This window comes from Balaenoptera musculus, chromosome 8, assembly GCF_009873245.2.
Source record: "Balaenoptera musculus isolate JJ_BM4_2016_0621 chromosome 8, mBalMus1.pri.v3, whole genome shotgun sequence".
NCBI lineage: Eukaryota > Metazoa > Chordata > Mammalia > Artiodactyla > Balaenopteridae > Balaenoptera > Balaenoptera musculus.
This window is the reverse complement of record NC_045792.1, coordinates 33020210-33045396: the sequence shown is the minus strand read 5'-3', so window position 1 is coordinate 33045396 and position 25187 is coordinate 33020210. Positions and strand designations below refer to the sequence as shown.

The window sequence follows — 25187 nt, the reverse complement described above, 5'->3', positions numbered from 1 at the left end:
TGTTTAATTAAGGAGGCATGTACTTGAGGAATTTGAAATCTGAATTTAGGCTAAATTTCTACACCATGACAGAATATTTGCCTGAAGATTTTTAAGCTAAACTGTGTTTATTTTTATTACAAATGAAAAGGAGGGAAAAACAATGTCTTCCATCTGTTGACAAGGTGGCTTTGTGGTTTGACATCTTCTGAATGTTGTATGGGGTCAGTACATTTTGATTATTCTCATAAGTGATAGCATCTCTGAATCAGCTGGCCTTTCTTTTATAGCCACATTAAAAATGATGAAAACATCTATTAGACTGTCAATGTATAGTATGTGCACAACATCATACTACTACCCATGAAACATTCATCACAAAGCTTTTTAATAAATCATGCTCTTCAATTCTTAGGAATCCTTGAAAGTTTTATAATGACAGCTTACACTTGTTTAACTTTCATAAAGAAACATAATTTCAGTGTTAAAAGGCAACTTAAAGAAAGGTTTGGATATTTTCTTTAAGAATTCATCTTATATTCTCACAAACTGTGAAAAGTTTTACTCACATTTTAACTGTGGATGTCATCATAAAATGCAATTTCTAATTAAACATTTCAAAATTTCTGGAAATTATCACATAAAATATATCAATGATCATTAAAAGTGAATTTGGTTTAATTGTATTGGACATGACAGGTTGTTATTTCCTCTAGACCATAATACCGATATTCTTAGTTCACATTACATGAGTAAGCTAGATGAGGCCATTAATTAGAGGTAACCAGTAGGTGGAGAGCATTGGGTCTGGCATTAGGCCTAATCTTTGAGAAAAATGGACACAGAAATAATTGTTTAAAAGAGGATTTAAGTCAGAAAGGCAAGTTTAGAACCTAGGTAGACATGGTAATGTCTGGTCATGATTCAGGAAACAATTGAAAACAGTGTTTCAACACCAAGAAGCAAGGCTTCCCTAGGGAACCTGGCTGTAGAAGTCTCAGATAAGGTGATACTTAAAACCCTCCTACAGGAAGAAAGTTAGTATCTGGGTAGCCTTTCAATAAGTGACAGAAATTTCAAAAAGGGTTAGAGGAAATGAGATATCAGCTTGATCTTAAGACAGGACTCTACAAGGGAAACCAATGTCTCCATAAACAAAATGACATACCAGTGCTTCAAAAGCTCCACTGGAAGAAGGGTAGATGGACCCCAGGATCATCATTTCACAGTAGAACTTCGTCCTCCTATTTAGGCATCTCTGATGAAAGACTACTGTCAATACAGTGCTAACTTTAGGCTCTGGTTTATTGCTCTGGTCTGATTCTAAGAAGGGGTTGTACCTCCACTTTAGAGGTGTTTTTAAATTTTGTGGAGTAGTTTTGATTGTCTTAATTTTGATTCAAGGATGCTACTTTAATTTAGAAAGTGGAGGGCTTCCCTGGTGGCGCAGTGGTTAAGAATCTGCCTGCCAATGCAGGGGACACGGGTTCGAGCCCTGGTCTGGGAAGATCTCACATGACGCGGAGCAGCTGGGCCTGTGAGCCACAATTACTGAGCCTGCGCCTCTGGAGCCTGTGCTCCACAACAAGAAAGGCCACGATAGTGAGAGGCCCGCGCACCACGATGAAGAGTGGCCCCCCACTTGCAGGAACTAGAGAAAGCCCTCACACAGAAACGGAGACCCAACACAGCCATAAATAAATAAATTAAAAAAAAAAAAAGACTTACTGCCTGTTAAAAAAAATTTTAAAAATTAAAAAATAAATAATAAAAAAAATGAAAGTGGAGACTAGGAGTGCTAAATGACCTATAATTACAGTACTCTTAAATGTCCTTCTAAACTTTCACATTAGTGAAAATTCTCTTTAAAACTTTCTGAGGCAAGAATCTAACTCTGTACTTTATTATATGCAAGGTATTTTTGGTACATAATGGAAATGTCAATGAAAAACGTGTAAATTACAGCAAGATTATATTTAGTTTTGTTAAGAACTTTAACAGAATTTGTTGACCATTTAGAGAATCACATCACCTAACACCAATAACACTCATAAAATTTGATTAATCTATACTACACTTAGATCAGTTTGCCTTTGTAGCTGCTACATTCATGGGGGTTTTATCAACAAAAACAAACTTTGATTAGTTCTTTATGTCTCCTATTACAATTGTTCTTGAGAATTTACATATTGAATTAAATACTATTTTATAATGTTACTTATTTTTTATTTTATCCCTTCATTAGATTAAAAAATGCATATAGGTAGGTTAGAATATCCATTAATTTAAGAATCATAAGAGGAAAATTATAAAATACTTGTTATTAAAAGAATTTGAGAACCACTAACCTAAAGATGGATGTGTAGCACTTTTTCCTAAATTCTATATTGTTTTTCTGGACATGGTGAGACCAGAAAGGATGGAGTTATTACTAAGGCTCAGGAATAACAGAAGGGAAAAGGAGAAAGAAAAAAAAATATATATGATTTTATGATTTATAAGTATAATTTAAACATTTGCAATTTATGTTACTCTACATAAGTGCCTCCAAACCTAGCCCCTGGCTTGCCCCCATAGGTAATGCTATCTTGCCCAAATAATTTGGATGATCCCACAGCATATTTTGTTTTCCTGATATAAACCTAAGGAAATCTATCTAGAGAAACTCAGAAGTTACCTTTCTCACATGCCTACCTTACACATTTTAGTTAACTGTCTGAAGATATATTGCTTCCATGGATGCAAACCCCTTGGGAAGGATATATGCTTCCCTTACAGAATACTGTCACCTACCCAGGTGACTGAGCCTTAACTTGCCATGTGATTTTCCTACAGAGGGCAAGATCAATATCCCATAACACAAAATTGGTTCAAATGCAGAGACTAATAATGATATACATATACCAAAAAGTGTTTATTTTTCACATCATGAAGCTTTCTGATGAGAGCAGGATAGGCTGGTAGGAAAATGGCTTGAGCAAGGAATGGGTTGTATTAGTTTTTGTTGTGGTTGGGGAGTGGAGCTGGGGTGAGAGTTCTTATGTGGGCTTGGGTTTTCGTGTTATGAACTTTCCTACCTGAGTCAAGGGAGGGATGCATATCATCTTTCCCTGAGGTGAAGCAAAAGGAAAAAAAGTGACTGGTGGGGCTTGAAAACCATCCACAGTCAAAGATCAAAAATGAAGTCAGACTTGATTACATGACTGTACAGTGCAAGTCAACCACGTAAAAATGCAAAACAAGAAGCATAACATCCATATAATATAAATGTCTAAATAATAACACTGGACCTTCTAGAAAGGTTAACAAAAAAGGATTTAGAAATAGAGACAAAGGATGAAAACCCGTTTTCAGAATTTGAGCATGTGAAGAAGGACTGGGACTAAAGGATTAAGTAGAAAACCAGTTATAAAAACTGGAGCACTATAACCTGATATAGCTAGATATGAGGTGGAATGGTTGAATATCTCCTGTCATAGGCCCATGGCCTGAGACTATACTTAACTAAGTAGTAATCCAAAGGCCTGAACTTGGAAAGGAGAATATAAGCAGGATTCTATAATCTAATGATATATACTTCAGTGACCATTGCTTCCTAATCAAATTATATCTTCATTAAAAGCTTCAAAATTATTTTGCTTTTAAATGTAATATTAATCAAGACAAGGTAATTCTGGATGCTATAATAAACAATTTGACACAATAAATGTTCTTTTCTATTCACATCCCATTCCACTTCATTCTTCAATGAATGGTTCTCCATGTGGAGAGTTTGGGAACCATCTAATATTTTGATATCTATTAGGATCTCACTGGCACTTACTGCTTTTTTACCTTCAGCTAATTTACAGGTGAAGAGAGAGAGAGGGTGGAGGGCCATGCATGATTTTTGTGACGAGTCCTGGATTTCACACATGTTATTTCAGTCCAGAAGCAAGTCACACTGGAGTCCCAGTCCAATCATAAGAAAGGTTAAAAAAGTATTCCAGTGTTCTTAGGAAGAATAAATGGGATTATTGAGCATCTAACCAGTTCCTGTCACACATGAATAGACAAAACCTATCAAATATAATTGTGTGCTAATGATGACATAAAAGTTCACTGTAGATGATCATTTTGACATTGAGTATAAGTATATGTTTAAAATACTCTTCTTCATTTATTAATTGATTATGATTCAAATCGTTCAAGGTCAGTCTATTGGTTATATTAAAACAAATTTGTTTTTCAATAAATTAAAGTTTAAAGTTAAAAAATATCATTTTGGTTAATTTCTTATTCTACATATTATTCTATCAGAGGAACATAAGATATTCATGGAACAGCCTTCATATTCTAATCTTAATGGCAATTTCCATAAATTAAGCAAGGTATTATTGATGTGCTAATCAACTCAATTATGATAAAATCTTGAGTAAAGTGTATTTATTTTAGAACAGAATTGAATCAAAAGATGTCTTCATCTAGGACATAAACTTATGTTACTTATTTAAGGCATACTTTATTTTTGAGAATCCTAACAATAAAACAGTAATTTGTTAAGACTTCATACATTACTAGAAGTGATGAAGCTAAAACTGGATAAATATCCTAGAGATTATTAGAATGGAAAGATTATCCTTCCAATTCTAAATGTTTAAGGCTCAATAAAACTTAAATAAAGCATTTTCATTCTCCCAAGTATGATTATTTGTAAATGATATTTTTATACTTTACTTTTCCTGGGACGTTCATAGATTTCATAGTTATGTTTTGTCTTAAACACATTTTCATATAAGTAACATAGGGAGATAAAAAATTGTTTGTTAATTATCTATTCCTGTGTAAAAATTATCTCAAAACTTAGCAAATTAAAAGAATAATCTTTCATTTTCTCAAAGAGACTGTGGGTTTGGAATCTGTGGGTGGTTTAGGTGGGTGGTTCTGGCTTAAGTTCTCTCATGAGATGAAATGTCAGTCAAGCTGTTGATTGTAGTTGCATTCACCTTTGAAGGACTGACTGAGGGAAGTTCCACTTGAAAACACACTCGTGGTTGTTAGTAGACTGCAGTCTCTTGTTGGTTGTTGGCCAGGCCAAAGATTTCAGTTTGTCTTGTGTGGATCCCTCCATAATCTGAAAAATTGTACTCAGGATATAACAACTGTCTTCCTCTGAGGATGTGACTGACAATAACATTGGAAGAACAGTTTAAAGAACCCATACATGAAATCAAAGTACATATGACAAGATAACAGAAAATGATCAGAAGTAATCCTTAGAGCTCAGGAAACAAATGGAAGAGACAAAGAAAACCATTAAAGAGTTGAAACCCTAATTATTGGTAATATAAAGGCAACTAGAGCTCAGGAAACAAGTAGGAGAGACAAAGAAAACCATTAACGAGTTGAAACAATCATTATTGGTAATATAGAAGCAACTGAAAAGATAGGAGCATAGCAAACAAATTAGAAGTCAAACAAATAGGAAAATAATAAAAATATAAAACTTATTAGAGAGATGATAGAGCAGACATTTTTTTAAAAAAAGCCAACATATGTTTAAGTGGTATGAGGAAAATAAAACAAATGAAGAAGAAATATTCCCAAAAAGGGAAAGTTTTGAGGAGGGAAATAAAGATGGTGGAAAAAGAATATGTGGAGCTTACCTCCCCCAACAAATACACAAAAAAGTACATCTACATGTGGAACCCACTGAAAATGAACTGGAAACTAGCAACACTCCGATACAACCAAGGATATAAGAAAGATGCAGATGCAGTTGGGTAGGAAGGGAAGAAAAGCAATTGGGTCAAGACCTGTGCCCCTGGAAGGGACTCAGAGGACAAGGGAGATTACATGGGTATACACCCACCCTGGGGAGTGAGCGGCTCAAGCCACAGACTGGGTGTCCCTGTGCTGAAGTCCCATGCAGAGGAGACAAGCCCCCTTGGCTGGTTGAAAGACCTTTGGATCAGAGAGAATGTCTGGAAAAGCCTGCACTCCACTTGTGAGACGTGTGCACACTCTAACTAGCCCCCAAGGCAGAGCAGAGAGGGTCCTGCTCTAGTGGCTGCAGGTTTCCCATGACCGACCACCTCGTGGTGCATGCCACAGCCCAAGACAAGCAAATGCTCTGGCCCCACTCACTCCATGGCACAGTGCAGTGCTGGATCTGGAGCAGCTTGACTGGGGAAAGGACTCTACCATGGGATGCAGAAGCTATCTTGTCTCAGGGCAGAGCCCAGGGAGGGTGGCAGCAGCCATAGTAGGCACTTCCTCAGGCAGTCCCAAAAGCTGCCTAGATCTCTGACAGTGACTGCTCCACCACAGCTAATCTCCAAACATGTACTGAGAGTCCATGTGGGTTCTGCCAGCCCTGAGAAGTGACTCCACAACAGTGAGAGGGTGATGGGAGAAACAGAGGCAGGGAGCAACGATTGGCTGTGAGAGACAAAGGGCACTTGCACACAAGGTTGCATCTGAGCAGAGCCACATTCGCCTACACAGGCAGCACATGGACCTCTGTTTGCACATGGGCCCCACTTGCTTCAGCACTCCCCTCTTCTGGGGCAAAGGTCCTGGTGTGGGGAGAGAGAGAAATACACACTAAGGGAAGAGAGCCACTTAGAGCCCAATCCTCAGGGCTTCTGCGCCAGTAACTTGGGATCAGACCCTACCCCTGACAGTGTGGTGATAGCCACTGATCAGAGAGGAAGTCTTGCCTCATACCCAGTGCCAGCTTTAGCTCCTCCATCTCCAGCCCCACCCCCTACCAAGGTGACAGCTACCAGCACACCTTGAGGAAAGATGTGACTGGCGTCCGCTTCAGATCCAGCCGTCCTACCAAAGGCATTAGGCATACACAGTCTGCGTAGGGAGGTTCCCACATAAGAACACCACTTCAAGACTGTAATAGGTAATTATTTCACCTAAATTCATAGAGACAGAGAAAATTAAGTAAAATGAAAATGTAGAGGAACTATTCTCAATTGAAAGAACAAGAAAATACCCCTGAAAAACAAATAAACAGAAATAATTTACCAGTTAAAGAATTCAAAGTACTGGTAATAAAAATGTTAACTGAATTAGGAAAAATAATTGATCTAACCACTGAACATTTTAACAAGGAACTAGAAAATATAAAAAAGACCCAATCAAAAATAAATAATTCAGTATATGGAATACAAAACACCTTAGAAGGAATGAATAGCAGACTAAGTGATACAGAATAACAAATAAGTTATCTGGAAGATAGAATAATGAAAATCACCCAAATAGAACAGGAAAAATAAAAATAAATTTTATAAAATGAAAGCAATTGAAGAGATCTCTGACCCAAATAAACAAGATAGAAATGAAAGACGAGAAATGACAAATGATATCACAGAGATACAAAAAAAAAAAAAAACATAAGAGAATGCTATGAACAGTTATATGCCCACAAATTGGACAACCTAGAAGAAATGAACAAATTTTTAGAAAGATACAAACTGCCAAGACGGAATCAACAAAATCAGACTATTTTAACAGACTGATCACTAGTATTGAAATTGAATTTGTAATTAAAAAACTCCCAGCAAACAAAGCCCATCAAGGACTGGATGGTTTCACAGGGGAATTCTATAAGACACATAAAGCGGAACTAATACCTGTCCTTCTCAAACTATTCCCAAAGCTGAAGAGGATGGAACACTCCAAAATTCATCATATGAGGTTACAACAACCCTGATACCAAGACCAGATAATAACACTACAAAAAAATAAAATTATAGACCAATATGTTTGATGAATATACATACAAAAATACTCAACAAAATATTAGCAAACTGAATATGATAATATCTAAAAAGGATCATACACCATGATCAAGTCAGATTTATCCCAGGAATACAAGTATGGTTCAACATTTGCAAATCAACTTTTTCTACTCTGATTGCTGTTTAAAACGTCCAAAACTATGTTAAATAATAGTGGTGAGAGTGAGCATCCTTGTCTTGTTCCTGATTTTAGAGGAAATGCTTTCAGTTTTTCACCATTGAGAACAATGTTGGCTGTGGGTTTGTCACATATGGCCTTTATAATGTTGAGGTAAGTTCCCTCTATGCCTACTTCTGGAGAGTTTTTATCATAAGTGGGTGTTGAATTTTGTCAAAAGCTTTTTCTGCATCTATTGAGATGATCATATGCTTTTTATACTTCAGTTTGTTAATATGGTGTATTACATTGATTGATCTGCATCTACTGAAGAATCCTTGAGTTCCTGGGATAAACCCCACTTGATCATGGTGTGTGATCCTTTTAATGTGCTGTTGGATTCCGTTTGCTAGTATTTTGTTGAGGACTTTTGCATCTATGTTCATCAGTGATATTGGTCTGTAGTTTTCTTTTTTTATGACATCTTTGTCTGGTTTTGGTATCAGGGTAATGGTGGCCTTGTAGAATGAGTTTGGGAGTGTTCCTCCCTCTGCTATATTTTGGAAGAGTTTGAGAAGGATAGGTGTTAGCTCTTCTCTAAATGTTTGCTAGAATTCACCTGTGAAGCCATCTGGTCCTGGGCTTTTGTTTGTTGGATGATTTTTAATCACAGTTTCAATTTCAGTGCTTGTGATTAGTCTGTTTATATTTTCTCTTTTTTCCTCGTTCAGTCTCGGAAGATTGTGCTTTTCTAAGAATTTGTCCATTTCTTCCAGGTTGTCCATTTTATTGGCATAGAGTTGCTTGTAGTAATCTCTCATGATCCTTTGTATTTCTGCAGTGTCAGTTGTTACTTCTCCTTTTTCATTTCTAATTCTATTGATTTGAGTCTTCTCCCTTTTTTTCTTGATGAGTCTGGCTAATGGTTTATCAATTTTGTTTATCTTCTCAAATAACCAATTTTAGTTTTATTGACCTTTGCTATCGTTTCCTTCATTTCTTTTTCATTTATTTCTGATCTGATCTTTATGATTTCTTTCTGTCTGCTGACTCTGGGGTTTTTTTGTTCTTTTTTCTCTAATTGCTTTAGGTGTAAGGTTAGGTTGTTTATTTGAGATTTTTCTTGTTTCTTGAGGTAGGATTGTATTGCTATAAATTTCCCTCTTAGAACTGCTTTTGCTGCATTCCATAGGTTATGGGTCATCATGTGTTCATTGTCATTTGTTTCTAGGTATTTTTTGATTTCCTCTTTGATTTCTTCAGTGATCTCTTGGTTATTTAGTAGTGTATTTTTTAGCCTCCATGTGTTTGTATTTTTTACAGTTTTTTCCTGTAATTGATATCTAGTCTCATAACATTGTGGTTGGAAAAGATACTTGATACGATTTCAATTTTCTTAAATTTACCAAAGCTTGATTTGTGACCCAAGATATGATCTATCCTGGAGAATGTTCCATGAGCACTTGAGAAGAAAGTGTGTTCTGTTGTTTTTAGATGGAACGTCCTATAAATAGCAATTAAGTCCATCTTGATAATGTGTCATTTAAAGCTTGTGTTTCCTTATTTATTTTCATTTTGGATGATCAGTCCATTGGTGAAAGTGGGGTGTTTAAGTCCCCTACTATGATTGTGTTACTGTCGATTTCCCCTTTTATGGCTGTTAGCATTTGCCTTATGTATGGAGGTGCTCCTATGTTGGGTGCATAAATATTTATAATTGTTATATCTTCTTCTTGGATTGATCCCTTGATCATTATGTAGTGTCTTCTTTGTCTCTTGTAATAATCTTTGTTTTAAAGTCTATTTTGTCTGTTATGAGAATTGCTATTCCAGCTTTCTTTTGATTTCCATTTGCAGGGAATATCTTTTTCCATCCCCTCACTTTCAGTCTGTATGTGTCCCTAGGTCTGAAATGGGTCTCTTGCAGACAGCATATATACAAGTCTTGTTTATGTATTCATTCAGGCAGTCTATGTCTTTTGGTTGGATCATTTAATCCATTTACATTTAAGGTAATTATCAATATGTATTCTCCTATTACCATTTTCTTAATTGTTTTGGGTTTGTTTTTGTAGGCTTTTTCCGTCTCTTGTGTTTCCTGCCTAGATAAGTTCCTTTAGCATTTGTTGTAAAGCTCATTTGATGTTGCTGAATTCTCTTAATTTTTGCTTGTCTGTAAAGGTTTTCATTTCTGCGTTGAATCTGAATGAGATCCTTGCTGGGTAGAGTAACCTTGGTTGTAGGCTTTTCCCTTTCATCACTTTAAATATGTCTTGCCACTCTCTTCTGGCTTGCAGTTTCTGCTGAAAGATCAGCTGTTAACCTTATGGGGATTCCCTTGTATGTTGTTTGTTGGTTTTCCCTTGCTGCTTTTAATATTTTTTCTTTGTATTTAATTTTTGATAGTTTGATTAATATGTGTCTTGGCATGTTTCTCCTTGGATTTATCTTGTGTGGGACTCTCTGTGCTTCCTGGACTTGACTGACTATTTCCTTTCCCATGTTAGGGAAGTTTTTAACTACAATCTCTTCAAGTATTTTTTCAGACCGTTTCTTTTTCTCTTCTTTTCTTGGACCCCTATAATTCGAATGTTGGTGCATGTAATGTTGTCCCAGAAGTCTTTGAGAGTGCCCTCAATTCTTTTCATTCTTTTTTCTTTATTCTGCTCTGTGGTAGTTATTTCCTTATCTTCCAGGTCACTTATCCATTCTTCTGCCTCAGTTATTCTCCCATTGATTCCTTCTAGAGAATATTTAATTTCATTCATTGTGTTGTTCGTCATTGTTTCTTTGCTCTTTAGTTTTTCTATGTCCTTGTTAAATGTTTCTTGTATTTTCTCCATTCTATTTCCAAGATTTTGGATCATCCTGTCTATCATTACTCTGAATTCTTTTTCAGGTAGACTCCCTATTTCCTCTTCATTTGTTTGGTCTGGTGGGTTTTTACCTTGCTCCTTGACCTGCTGTATATTTCTGTGTCTTCTCATTTTGCTTAACTTACTGTATTTGTGGTCTCCTTTTTGCAGGCTGCAGTTCTTAGTTCCCATTGTTTTTGATGTCTGCCTCAGTTGGTAAGGTTGGTTCAGTGGTTTGTGTAGGCTTCCTCATGGAGGGGACTGGTGCCTGTGTTCTGGTAGGTGGAGCTGGATCTTGTCTTTCTGGTGAGAAGGGCTGCATTTGTCGGGGGTGTTTTGGGGTGTCTGTGAACTTAGTATGACTTTAGGCAGCCTTTATTCTAATGGGTGGGATTGTGTTCTTGTCTTGCTAGTTGTTTGGCATTGGGCATCCAGCACTGGAGCTTGCTGGCCTTTGGGTGGAGCTAGGTCTTAGTGTTGAGACAGAGATCTCTGGGAGAGCTCTCACCAATTTATATTATGTGGGGCTGGGAGATCTCTGGTGGTCCAATGTTCTGAAGTCAGCTCTCCCACCTCAGAGACTCAGGCTTGACACCATGCCAGAGCACCAAGACCCTGTCAGATACACGGGTCAGAAGAAAAGTGAGAAAAAATGAAAGAAAAATAAAATAAAACTATTAAAATAAAAAAAATAGAAAAGTAATAAGAAAAAAAGAAGAGAACAACCAAATCAAAGCACAAATCCACCAATGATAACAAGCTCTAAAATCTGTACTAAGATAAACATAAAAATCAGAAACAAGTCAGTCACAGACAGCAAACTCCAAGTCTACAGTTGCTCCCAAAGTCTACCGCCTCAATTTTGGGTTGCTTTGTTGTCTATTCAGGTATTCCACAGATGCAGGGTATATCAAATTGATTGTGGGGATTTAATCTGCTGCTTTTGAGGCTGCACATAAAAATTTCCCTTTCTCTTCCTTGTTCACACAGCCCCTGGGGTTCAGATTTGGTTTTGGCCCCACCTCTGCATGCAGCTTGCCCCCAGGCTTCTGTTCCCTCCCAGAAAGGATGCGGTTAAAACAGAGGCTGATTAGGGGGCTGTTGCTAATTCAGGCCATGGGGAGGGAGGCGTATGGTAGTTAAAATTGGAATGTGGGGCGAGACTGCAGCAGCAGAGGCTGGCGTGACATTGCAACAGCCTGAGGCATGCCATGTGTTCTCCCAGGGAAGTTGTCCCTGGATCACAGGACCCTGGCAATGGCGGGCTGCACAGGCTCCCGGGGGGTTGTAGATAGTGACCTGTGCTTGCACCCAGGATTCTTGGTGGCTGCAGGAGTAGCATTAGCGTTTCATGCCCTTCTTTGGTGTCTGAGTTGATAGCCGTGGCTCACTCCTGTCTCTGGCGCTCATTTAGGTGGTCCCCTGCCTTCTGTGGTCAGAGAGGGAATGAATCCCCTCTCCTCGCTCACCCTGAAACAGTGGTCTCTTGCCTCTTAGGTAGGTCCAGAGTTTTTCCCGGACTCCCTCCTGGCTAGCTGTGGAGCACTAGCTCCCTTCAGGCTGTGTTCACACAGCCAACCCTAGTCCTCTCCCTGGGGTCTGACCTCCAAAGCCCAAGCCTCAGCTCTCAGCCCCCACTCACCCTGGCAGGTAAGCACACAAGCCTCTCAGGCTGGTGAGTGCTGGTCGGCACCTATCCTCTGTGTGGGAATCTCTCTGTTTTGCCCTCTGCACCCCTGTTGCTGCACTCTCCTCCGTGGCTCTGAAGCTTTCCCCACACCCACCCCGTCTCTGCCAGTGAAGGGGCTTCCTAGTGTGTGGAAACTTTTCCTCCTTCACAGCTCCCTCCTAGAGGTGCAGGTCCCATCCCTTTTCTTTTATCTCTGTTTTTTCTTTTTTCTTTTGCCCTATCCAGGTACGTGGGGATTTTCTTGCCTTTTTGGAAGTCTGAGGTCTTTTGCCAGCATTCAGTAGGTGTTCTGTAGTAGTTGTTCCACATGTAGATGTATTTTTGATGTATTTGTAGGGAAGAAGGTGATCTCCACGCCTCACTCCTCTGCCATCTTAAGGTCTCCTGCAATGCATCATTTTTATCAATAGATGGAGTCTACTACTACAGGTGTATGTATAAAATAGTCTGTCTGATTTTGTCTATAATAATACCTTGTTGGTATGGAATTTTAAAAATGAATCCCTTCAGAGATGATAGAATCATCTTTGATTACTCTTTGCTGGGGACTGGAAAGCTCTACATCGACCCAGGCTCTTCCACCCCTTACAATGAACTTTATTTCTAAGAGAAAACCAAGAGAAAGAGGAAGAACAAAGAGAGAGAGAGAGAGAGAGGAAGAGGGCTCACTGAGTCACTAAGATGCTTTCAAAGTGACAATGAACAAAGATATCTAACAGAGTACAAGCAGTCAGAATACATGTTTTTCAGACTAGTCCCTTATTTCCAGTCTGTGGTTTAGCAGATCTCAACTCTCTGCTTTTCCCCAGTCTGGGAAGCCTTTATTTCTCTTGTTCTGTTTTGACAATTTTCAGAATATAAGATTTGGAACCATAGAAACTTAGTTAAAATCAACTATTTACTATGTGGCTAATTTTGTGGAAGTCTCCTCTCAGAACCTCAGCGTTTTCAACTTTGAATTACAAATAATTATAAAACTCAGCTCAGATAATTAAATAATAATATATGAAAGTGTTTGTAAATGTTATTTAAATGTATAATAATAATTATTATTGTTATAAATAATAGTAATAGTAGTAGTAGTGATAGTGGTAGTGGTAATCAGGTTCTATATTCCAAAGCCCTGGCTTTGTGTCCCAAAGTTATCATTTATTTACTATACAAATTTACTTAATTGATTTCAGCCTCCGTTTTGTCTTCTACAAAATGGGGAAATTAAATAGATAACTAATAAAAACCTATCATATAGCACAGGGAATTCTACTCAATACTCTGTAATGGCTTATATGGGAAAAAAAATCTAAAAAAGAGTAGATATATGTATATGTATAACTGATTCACTCTGCTGTACACCTGAAACTAACATAACATTGTAAATCAACTATACTGAAATAAAAATTAATTAAAAAATAAAGGGTACTACTGCTAAAGAGAAAAATTAAAAATCACTGCTCTATAAAAGAAATAAAAATAAAACGAGGAAATTAATTCTAGTCACATTGTTGTTATGTGTTACATGATATATTGCATATAAATTATTCAGTATAATGTCTGACATATAGTAATTATAACACAAGTAAACTTTAGTTATTATTCTTATTAATTATAATTTACTGAGTACTTGTGGCATACTAAGTATTTACAAATGTTGATCCATCCTCATAATAATATTGTAAGGAGACATTATTATCCACAATTAATGAATGAAGCAGCAAAGGATAAAAGTAGTTGGCTCAAGGCTAGAAAATGATGGTATTAGAATTTGAACCCAAGTGTCTGACTCTAAAGCTCAAGAATTTTAAAATATATATAAAAATATAAGATATACTTATTAAAAGTTAATCTTATGCATCATAGATATTTATAACATTAATTTAAATAATTATATTTTAATGAGTAAAGACCAGAAGGAATTCTTTTTTCATGACTTGATTGTGCAGTTTAATTCTAACTGAGATTTTGACAAGGTTTCATGTGCTTTTCTGAATTTTTAAAAATTCATTATGATGCAACAACATGCAGTATAATATTTTGACAATAATTTTCTCAAGTTATTTATTTATCAAATCATTTATTTTCCTCTTTTAAAATAAAACTTTAAGTAACAGCAATATAATTTGGTATAGAATAATACATTTTAGTTATTTTCATGTAATTTTTTTTGGTTGTAGCTAAGGAAAAAGATGCCTTCCTTTTTATGCCTCTTCTCTTCTTATTTACTTATTTACTTTATCTACCAGCTGGTAAACATTTAATTGTATACAGTTTTGTCATCTTTATTCAATTATTTGACTTATTTTGAGGACATGTCTCATTTATTCCATGAGAATGTGTGTACTTGCATTACATCATTTTCCCCTTACAATCCAGCATCATTAAGCACTAAAAGTCCTTGATTGAATGAGTGAAGAAAGGAATATGTGAAAAATGCACGAGGACCAACATTTTCATGTCTGTAGTACCCAAGTAGTAACACTATATTAGTTCATGATTTTCCTTTATCATATATTATTTTTAACATTCTAAGACTTTTACAAAATTTTGGGTTTTTTAAAATAATGTTTTTGTTTAATATTATTCTCCTTAGCTCCACTTCTGGTGAATTCAAAGATATATATTTTAAAATGTACAACATCTATGTTTGAGGTGTGTTTTTTCATTTCATATATCATATTTTTAAAAGCAGTCTTAGTCAATGACAGAAAAAATCCATTTAGGTGTCTGCAATTTTCTAAAACAATGTAATTTGCTAGCTATATCTTTCTTTGATAATATGCCTGTTTATTATGAGGAAAGTGCAATAATTTTGAGTAGGAACATAGTGGAGAAAAAATGTCTTGATATTTCGAGAAATTTTAAAGTGTTTCCTTTTGGTCCTTACAGAAAGTGTGGACTACGGGCCAGTGTTTGTGCAAGAACCAGATGATATAATTTTCCCGACTGATTCTGATGAAAAGAAACTAGCACTGAATTGTGAAGCTCGTGGCAACCCAGTTCCCAATTACAGGTAGAAATTCACTGTTAATCATTTTTCTTAAGTCTTAAAAATTCCTTTCAATGAGATTCTGACACTCCCAGGGAGTATTATAATGTCTCAAGTAATTTTTATGTATTTGTCTTCTGATTTTTCCTAAGATGGCTTCGAAATGGAACAGAAATAGATTTGGAAAGTGATTATCGCTACAGTTTGATAGATGGGGCCTTCATTATAAGCAATCCAAGTGAAGCAAAGGATTCTGGCCATTATCAGTGTTTGGCAGCCAACACGTTTGGAAGTATTCTTAGTAGAGAAGCTGTACTTCAGTTTGCCTGTGAGTAAAGTATTGCTCTTTCCACATATACATATATAGTGTGTGTGTGTGTGTGTATATATATACATATACATATATATATATATAACTTTAAAGTTTAGTGAGGCAATAGCTTATGACTTCAACTTTTAAAATCATGGTATAAACTGGTAATGATTAGAAGTATGAAAACAATGTGTTTCTTCCTGAGATATTTTCAAATTCCCTGAAATGTTTGCCCTCTTCACATAAATAGTAGTCTGGTGAGGTTAAAAATTCTGTTCATAAAAGCAGATAAAGTTTTAGAATTGAAATATCCTTTGAAATCTAGTAAGAAATAGATTTTTAATTTTTTCTGTCTGCCTTTAAAATATACACTTAACTGCTTTTATTCTTCTACTGTCTATTATAGTCACTATTTGCTATAGATTCTTCTGGACATAAGATAGCACACACTAAAAATTCTGCTTGTAGTCAGGTAACCAAAGAAATGCCTCTGAAATGCTAATATCTCAGATTCTGATTATAACTTCCCTCCCAAGTGTCCCAGTTTTTTTATTAGAAAAAAGACACCACATGTAATCATTCATGTATACTAGAATATATACATTTTCTAAAATAGATCGTATATCTAATTAACTAAATGTAGAGATTTCTTAAAACTCTTGAAATCTTTTCATTTATGATGGGATCTTACACCAAGTTAAGGATAGGCTACTGGGTGAGATCATTTCTTAGTAGGTAATCCTACTTGAATTAAATTCTTGAGGATTATAATCTCTAAGAAATAGAAGGGCCAGGGATCTTTGTGTTAATAATTCATATGTAACTATAATGGCTATGTAATTTGTCACAAAAAGATTTTTAAGTTAAAATTACACCCTGAAGAATGGAATAATTGATTTTTGTCTGTATAATCGTCATGTATTATGTCTAATTAACCCAGAACCCAGACCCCTATTAAAGGAGTGTGAAGGAGAAAAGGAAAGAATAAAGGAATGATAATGGATTCAGTTTCGAGAACATCGAGCTAGATACTAAAAAAATCAAAATATCTTTTAAAGTATAATTGGCTAAGGAGTTTAGATTTGTACTTTACATACACCAAATATACCAAGATAGAAGCCTAAGTATACTCCTTTTGTTTTTGAAAATATTATGTGGTGTATCACAGAACCTAAAACTTTTCAGTATGTACATTGAAAAAATCCTAATAAACCAAATAAACAACCCACCTAATTGCTCCTCTGTTTAATAGAGCAGTCTTTTCAAGACAGATACAGCAAATCCAGAAAACACGATGTACTAGTATTAGTGGCTTATACCTTTCTCTTTGGTCTATACTCTCTAATACAAGTACGCTAATTCTCAATAGCCTGTATATCAGTTGTTTTTCTCCCAAATCAGCAGTGGTGGCAAAATATGCAATGTTTTCTGCATTATTCAGACCAGAAATCTATTTACTGAAAGATCCTAGATGTCTATATGATTGTGTCTTTCTAGATTTTTGCAAAGACCTGTCACAGCTATCAAATAGTCAATCCCACCTACAGTGAGCAAGTTGGCACCAGCATTTACAGTTCAATGACTAGGCAAGGGAAGCTTTATCTCTCAATCAACCTACCTACCTACTTACTTATCTTATCTATTCCACATCAAGCTGTCCTGAACTTAATTTAGAGCAATATTTGCTTTATTTTTAACTTAAATGTATGGGTAGACAGACACATGCAATCATTGGTAGTGTCTTATTACTCTGCCTCTCCCCAACCCCACCCCACCTGACTCACTGCTGTGTTCTGGAGACCATACATATGCATAAGAGCCTGTAAGATGCCTGGTTGAAGCAGTCAGTCACTTATATAAGGAAGGCCACTTCTGCCTCAAAATTGCTCCCCTAGATTCCATTATGTCTGCGTTGATGATATAAAAATTAAGTCTGTTAGGCTTAGTTTTATGTTTTGCCTGGTGATATTTGGGGAAAAAATGCAAATACAGGTGATAGAGAAGATAGGATGAAGAAAATCAATTTGCTTTCTAGTATACCTGGGTGTGAGCATGGGTGCTAGGAGTCACCCATTCTCTAGGAATCAGGGTAGTTTTATGATTAAGGGGAGAAAATGAGGTAGGATGTTGGGGAGAAAGAAAAGAAGGGGCTTCTGAAAGGAAGTGAGAGCAAACAAATGTAAAGCAAGATTACAAACTTGGTGGCAACTTTCCTTTACATCATGATTTTCTATGACCAGCCTCAGAGATAGAGAATGAACTCACTGTTTGTTGTTGATAGAATGCTTAATGTCCAAAGGGCTTTTGTGGCTACAGGAACTCTGATTACTTTTTATACATTTTGAAGCTGAAATCATTAATTATTTATATCCATCAGCCACTATTTATGTAAAAATTTAAATATGTATTACATAACTAATATTTCAAAACAAGTATATTTAGTAAGTTTAGATAATTATTAAAACATATTAGATTAAATTAAATATTTAAATCTAATACAAGTCTGTTAAATGTTTTAAGTGTCATATAATTAGACAAAATTACAAATTATCAAAATGATTACAAATTTATGAACTCGGTTTACAATTATTTTGTTATATAAATATTTTTACCTTTATATCTTAATTTTATCATGTATTACACAATAATTTTATCAGCTATGGTTTTCTACATTGTGTAGTGCAATTGTGATTTTCTAAAATCAAATAGAAAAGAGGATCATATTACTTAATCCAGAGTAGTTTCTGAGTTATCAACCAATTGAATTTGGGTTGCTCCTTTCAAAGTGAGACTGTTAACAGACTTGGTCTCTTTTATAATTTGAACATTACTTTTGTTATATCAATAATACTTTAAATAATAATACTTTAAATAATAATAATAATACTTTAAATCTATAGCTTTTGCATAGGTTTTCACCTTTTGAAATATGACATATTTGCCTAAAATAATGTGATTTTAAGACTTAATTGGACAATGTTAAATAAACATTAAATGTGTCTTCCCTAATTATATTCATAGAAAAAAGTACTGATCTATATTTTATAAATAAGTACATATTTAAATGGAGAATCAAGATATTCATATATTAACAATTCCATACTTATTAAAAGTAATAACATTTAAACATATCCTACTAGAATTATCTTCCTTTTGTATGAAAATTATATATATTATATACACACATACATCATATTAAACTTTCCAATTTTGAGTATCATTAAAGTTGCATGAGATTTTGCAGATTTACCTTATTCATATACATATATAAATTGTCACAATTTGACTATTGGGAATCCCTGAATGTTAGAGTCTTTGTCCTCATTAACCAGAAATATATTTTAAAATATTCTAGCTTTCCTCCAATAACATCTTGATCTTGTGCCCACCCCCCAAGTATAGATTCAGCTACATTTCGTTGACCGTAAGGCATAATGTTATTTATAGAAACTAAAATCTAGGTGTTAGAGGTGCATATAAGATTGATCCAAATAAGTTCCGGTGCTGAGGAAGATGACATTATTGCCAAACCAGTTTAGTAAAAAAAGATTTTTAAAAACAAAAACTTTTTTAAGGTCTCAAGTTCATATAAGTAGTTTATATTTACTTAATGCTTACTTCTATGGCAGACAATGTTCTAAGTGTTTTAAAATATGTTCACTCATTTCATCTTCATAACCAACCTATGAAGTATTATGCTGTTAAATGTAAACACATTTTACAGATGACACCTCTTATTTAACTCTAATAGTACTCAGTCTTTTCCTTATATAAATATGTATTATATTCATTTTATGGCATACTCATTTTGATTTTAATATCTTTCTCAAACAATAATTATATTATAATCTTTCAAAAAAATCTTTTTCTGTTTGCTTCATCAACCATCATTTTATAATCAATATATTAATACCTATGTGTAAAACAAAAATAAATACTGGGATAAAAATTAAGTGTATAATCATTCTGCATTTATTCTCATTGCTTAAATTAGTTAATAAATCACTTGCTTAATATTCCTTATGGAAATTTAAGAGCTTAAGGCACATTAGATCTCCTTCTAGATCTAGAATTTGGGGATTTATAGTACTTTTGGTATGTAATTATTTTTTTCTTATCATATTTTCTCATTTATTATACCTTTTTCTCTTAATTTAAAAATTTGTTAGACAATCTATAGTTAGGACCTGGAAAGCTACATTTTCTAAATAATCTTGAGACAGGACATGGATGACTGTGGCTGTTATCAAAAGCTGAAACTATCATCATAGATCCTGGCTTTTGAAGAGAATCGTGATTAGGAAATGAGTGTTGGCACTTTTACCTGTTGATGTAGCAATAATAAAAGATATATCTAATGTATACTAACTGTAAGTGTAAAATAAATTTAGTTTCTTTAAAGTTTTGTTCCTATTCCCTTGTCACTCAACATATCAACAAGTGTATATTTATATAATAATTATTTTGATTTACTAATATATTTGATCTTAACCTCATTCCAAAGGTGATTTATTTAACTTGCCATGTAAAATCATATACCATGAAGGATAAATATGTAAATTAGTAAATACAACACCAGGAAAAAAGTACATTTCATCATAAGAGGTCAAGATAGTATAAGCCATATGTCTCATAATTATTATGGTCAAGACATAAATATTTCCTTGGGAATCCCAGTAGTCAGAGAAAAAGGAGAAATACAAACATTTAAAGGATGTTTGTTTGAGAAGAAAATTTTTTCTTGACATTTAATTCTCATAGAAATTTCTCATCTGAGGCTTTATATAGAGATTTTAACATCTCTACATCAACTCAATAGCACGTTTAATTAGCCTGACTTAAAACCAAACCAATTTTTTAAATGTAACTAGAATTTAATCATGAAGCTATTCACTTCGTTCATTTATAAATCTTTTTTTTTTTTAATTTTGATTTGAGCAGCTGATGGATTTGAGCAGCTGCTGCTCCTTTTAACCCACCTCTCACATGTCTAAATATCTACCCATGAGGATCTTTCAATTTAAGTTCTCCCTAAATGAATATTTATAAACATGGCTCAGCTTAGTTAATGTTAATAATATACATTAGCATTAATAAATATATATCTCATAAAGGTGTAGTAAAAATTAATGAGGTGGAGAAGTCATGTCTGTGAACTGATTTTTAAGTTCAGAAAGAAAGACATAAATAAACACAAAGTTGGAGTATTATTGCTAGTGATGATTGTTACTGGTTATCAATAAGATTATTTTTGACAGAGTATATTTTACTCCTGTAGCTTATGTTCATCATGAGTATAATTTCCTCACCTAGTATAGTGATTTTTCTTCAGTGACAAGCAGGAATACACCATATAAGACTTTGTCACTCTATTAGCTCATTACCATGCTGATGAGAATTTTGAATTGATAATGTGACACTACACACTTCTCAAACATCCTTCAGAAATCTAAGACTCATAACAGTTTCTCCAAAGTTTGGATTTTTAGAAATAATTCATACCAGCAAGTCAAACATAAAATGAATCAAGAATAAAATCTCCTCATGCTGTCTCTTGCTTCAAAAATATCTTTATATGCCATCCAGTAAATTGATAGTTCATATCTAAATTCAAACATATTGCTTTTCAGGGCATTTAAGATGATGTAGTTCCAGAATATTGCATTAGTTTTCCTTGAAGCAGTTGATTAAAATAACCCCCTTAACTCTTTGAGAGATATATGATTTTTGTAGACTTTGTATTTAAGCAGTTTAATTTAACCTTTCATTTTCATATAGAACTCAAAAATTACTTCTCTAGTTTTTTCTTAACTTTTTCCCCTAAAGTAAAATTGACCCTAGGCTTTAAAATCACATTTTACTAGCATTTATATCTAATAAAATTATTTGAATAATTGCTAACTCTACAGTATATTCGAAGCTTTATCCCATTAGTCTATGAGGTTTAGTTCATAATAAATTTATTAAATTATTTGAATATTAACCTGGATGAGTCACTCTGGCATGGATGATTTTACTAATTATAAAATTATCTGATTTTATTACAAGAGAAGTTATTAGTTTGTAATTTTGTCTTCTATAAACAAAGCAACACTGTTTTACTTTTATAACATCATTACTCAAAGAATACAGTTTAAGTTTTCCTTTAAAATGACAATTATTCTGATCATAATAGATATGGTACCTGTGAGTATATGACCGCTTGACAAACTATAGTATGAATTCTTTGAGATCACAGAAAAAGTTTTTAATTAAAAATAGTTTCACATCCTGCAGACTACACCACCCTCCCCTTATGGTGATCCATAGGCACTTCCCTGGGGGACCAGTGGTTGAGCCTTTGTCTTCCAATGCAGGGGGTGCAGGTTCGATCCCTGGTCAGGGAGCTAAGATCCCACATGCCTTGTGGCCAAAAAACCAAAACATAAAACAGAAGCAATATTGTAACAAATTCAATAAAGACTTTAAAAATGGTCCACATCAAAAAAAAAAATCTAAAAATATTTGATTTTATGCTTTAAAGGAAAGTTATGAGTGAATCAAAGTGGAAATCTGTGGCCGATTGTCCTCAAATAATTAATTCTTAATTTTATTTAAAAATTTGCAAGAGTTGTGTTTATTAAAGTTCATCCAAACACATATTTTCATTATTTATGGAAATCATGAATAACTCTGGCCACATGTGAGAGATAACAGTGAAATGGCTTGAGCTCGGGTACAAGAGCTCCTCTCAGTGATCTCAGTGCTCTGCTTCTAGTTTTTAGAAATTCAGAAAGGCATTTCTTCACTCATGTTGTGTGAAGTAACCCAGAAAGACCAGGATCAGGGAGCATATAAATCCTCTGACCCTTAATGCTCAAGCCCATTTACCTAATTCATTGTTCCCTAATCCTTAGCAGAGTGTCTTTAGAGATCTTTTCCCAGCATAAAAAATTCCAAGGCATAAAAGTACAATGGAATTTAAATCTCACTACTAGTGCCACTTTTACTTGATAAAATAGCAGTTCCATCTCAGGACATTACATAATCCTGATGAATAGAAAGATACTAATATACAACAAGAAGCATAAACAAAGATGCAGATATGAGTCTTTTCTAAATTTATTTTACTCCAAAAAATCTTTTCTTGAGGGACAAGTCCAAGTGAATATGTATTACACAGTCTAAAGTTCTTGTAATCTGATTGCCATTTCCACACATTGCTACTCTTCTTGTATAACAATAGATGGATGGATAGATACATAGACAAATAGAGATGTGGATGTATAGATGTGTATATGTATATGTGTGTATGTATATGTCTGTCTGTCTGTATGTACATAAATTTAATAACACTAACACAAGAATAAGCAGCAATAGCTATTGAACACTTAAAAGTCAGGCAAACTGTTAAAAGCATTTAATGCATCATCACCCTCTTTAATCTTCCTATCAACCTTATGAGGGAAGTTCTATTTTTGACCTAATTTATAAATGAAAAAAAAGTGAAGCTCAGGAATGTCAAGTTATTTTCCCAAAGTCACACAGCTAGTAAATAATAGAACAGCAACTCCAATTCATATCTAACTTCGAACATCATACTTATAATCTACCTTGTTCTACCCTACACTGTACTTAACCATGCAGTTTTTGTTCAACATATCTGTAGTTGTTTTATTCATAGAACATTTACTCAATCTCTACTCTCTTGGGCATTGTTCTAGAAGTCAAGGAGCCCATAATGAGTATCTCTCCTTGACCTACCAGAAAAATTGCCTACTTGGAACTCCTGCCTGCTTCTTCTACTCCTTAACATCTCCCTTCTCCACCCTACCCGAACCCCACTAAAATCCCTCTGTATTGTTTTCTGAAATGATATAAAACACAATTATGACCATATTGCCCCTGCATAAATCCCTGATGTTTTACCATAATTAAACAGAAGTTTGTAACTTACCTTTTAAGTGCATAAAGGGCAGAGAGAATCAGAGGGTTGCTCTGGAAATATGTATGCAGACAGCTCTGTAGGAAAAGTCAAATTAAGAAGTCATTTTGATAACCTAGGTAGAAAGGACTTGAAGGCCCTGATGTATTGGATATGATAGATATCTGTAGGAGGCTCCAAAATAAATGAGAATTTGCAAATGGCTGAATAAAAAGGGGTGGAAATGTAAAAAATATGGAGGAGTTAAAATATCAAAATTCTGAGCTTTGATCAATTCAATTGAGCAATACATAATGCTGTTACATAATGAAGTCACACAGAGAAGAGGAACAAGTTTCTGGAAGAATAAAGTGATTTCAGATGAGGTAGTTTTATTCTGATTTTCAGAAGAAAATACCCAACATTTAAAAATATTGGTTGACCCTCAGGAAAGGCAAGCAGCAACAGAACATATTGAGAGACTCAATGAAACCATAGGGATGGTTCATCAAGAGAAATTATATTAGGAAGGAAACAGGACTAAGGATTAACCTTTAGGATTATACACATTTCTCTGATAGAAAGATAGTGAAAGATAGAAAGAAAGGAGTTAGTGAAGAAGATAAGAAAAGAATGATCCGAGAGGTGCAGCAGAAACCAATAAAATAGAACTGATATTCAGAATTTTAAGGTAGGAACTGTCATTCACGTCAAATGTTGTAACACTCAGAAAAGACCTTAGGACTTTGAGACTTTTAAAAATCAATTTTAGTAAAGATCGAGACAGAAATCAGAATTGAAGGCATTTAAGTACAAGATATTATAGTGGATTATGATTTTGACTGTAACAGTAACGAGGATGTTTAACAGAGTTTTGTTGACATGACATGATAGTGAAACATTGTGTTATTTGGTAGTAGAAAGAAGGGAGTCAGTGTAGAGGAAGATGCTGAAAATAGAGAGTGTCTAATTAGTGAAACGAATTTCTGCTTTCCAAGTAAGGTATAGGTTTCCTCTAGATTTTAATTTGCTTCTAGGGAAACATTATGCCACACAGAAGATACTCAATGTTGTAAATAGTATGTGGGACTAGAAAAAAACTTATTTTTTTTCAATAAAACACAACTATTATCTCAAGAGAAGTAGAAACTACTTTACTACCGCCATAACTTTGTAACACTCAGTGGAAGAATCACATGGTAGTTAGGTTTAACTGGTATTTTTCCCCTTCCCAAAGAATGTAAAGAAGAGGAACTAAGAGGATAACCCCTAAGCAAGACCAAATAATTAGCTGTGTGCTGCTCAGAAGGGCTTCCGCACCTGTGAGTTCATGGTCCTGGTTTCTATATGAGCTTTCTGCAGTGTTTCTATGTCTTTTTTTGTTTTTGTTTTTAGTCAAAATTTAGTATTTTGGGAAAATTATGGAAACGCACATGGGTTTCTCATTATAAATCCTAACAGACCTACTTGCGTATCTGAAACAAGAGTTTTTTAAACTAAAAGCCTCTTCAACTTATTGCAATAAAGTATTGTTCAACTGTAAATGATACTGTATGATCTGTGTTGGATCT

The 25187-nt window shown here is 34.6% G+C and overlaps 1 protein-coding gene across 1 annotated transcript in view; it reads left to right on the top strand.

Annotated features, from left to right (window-relative positions):
- The window catches only part of CNTN5 (contactin 5), a 1373994-nt gene that overhangs the window by 857275 nt on the left and 491532 nt on the right, over nt 1–25187 (top strand). The window contains exons 5-6 of the mRNA XM_036862636.1: nt 15301–15424; nt 15553–15728. Coding sequence (XP_036718531.1) covers nt 15301–15424; nt 15553–15728 — 300 coding nt within the window. The remainder of the gene's footprint in view (nt 1–15300; nt 15425–15552; nt 15729–25187) is intronic.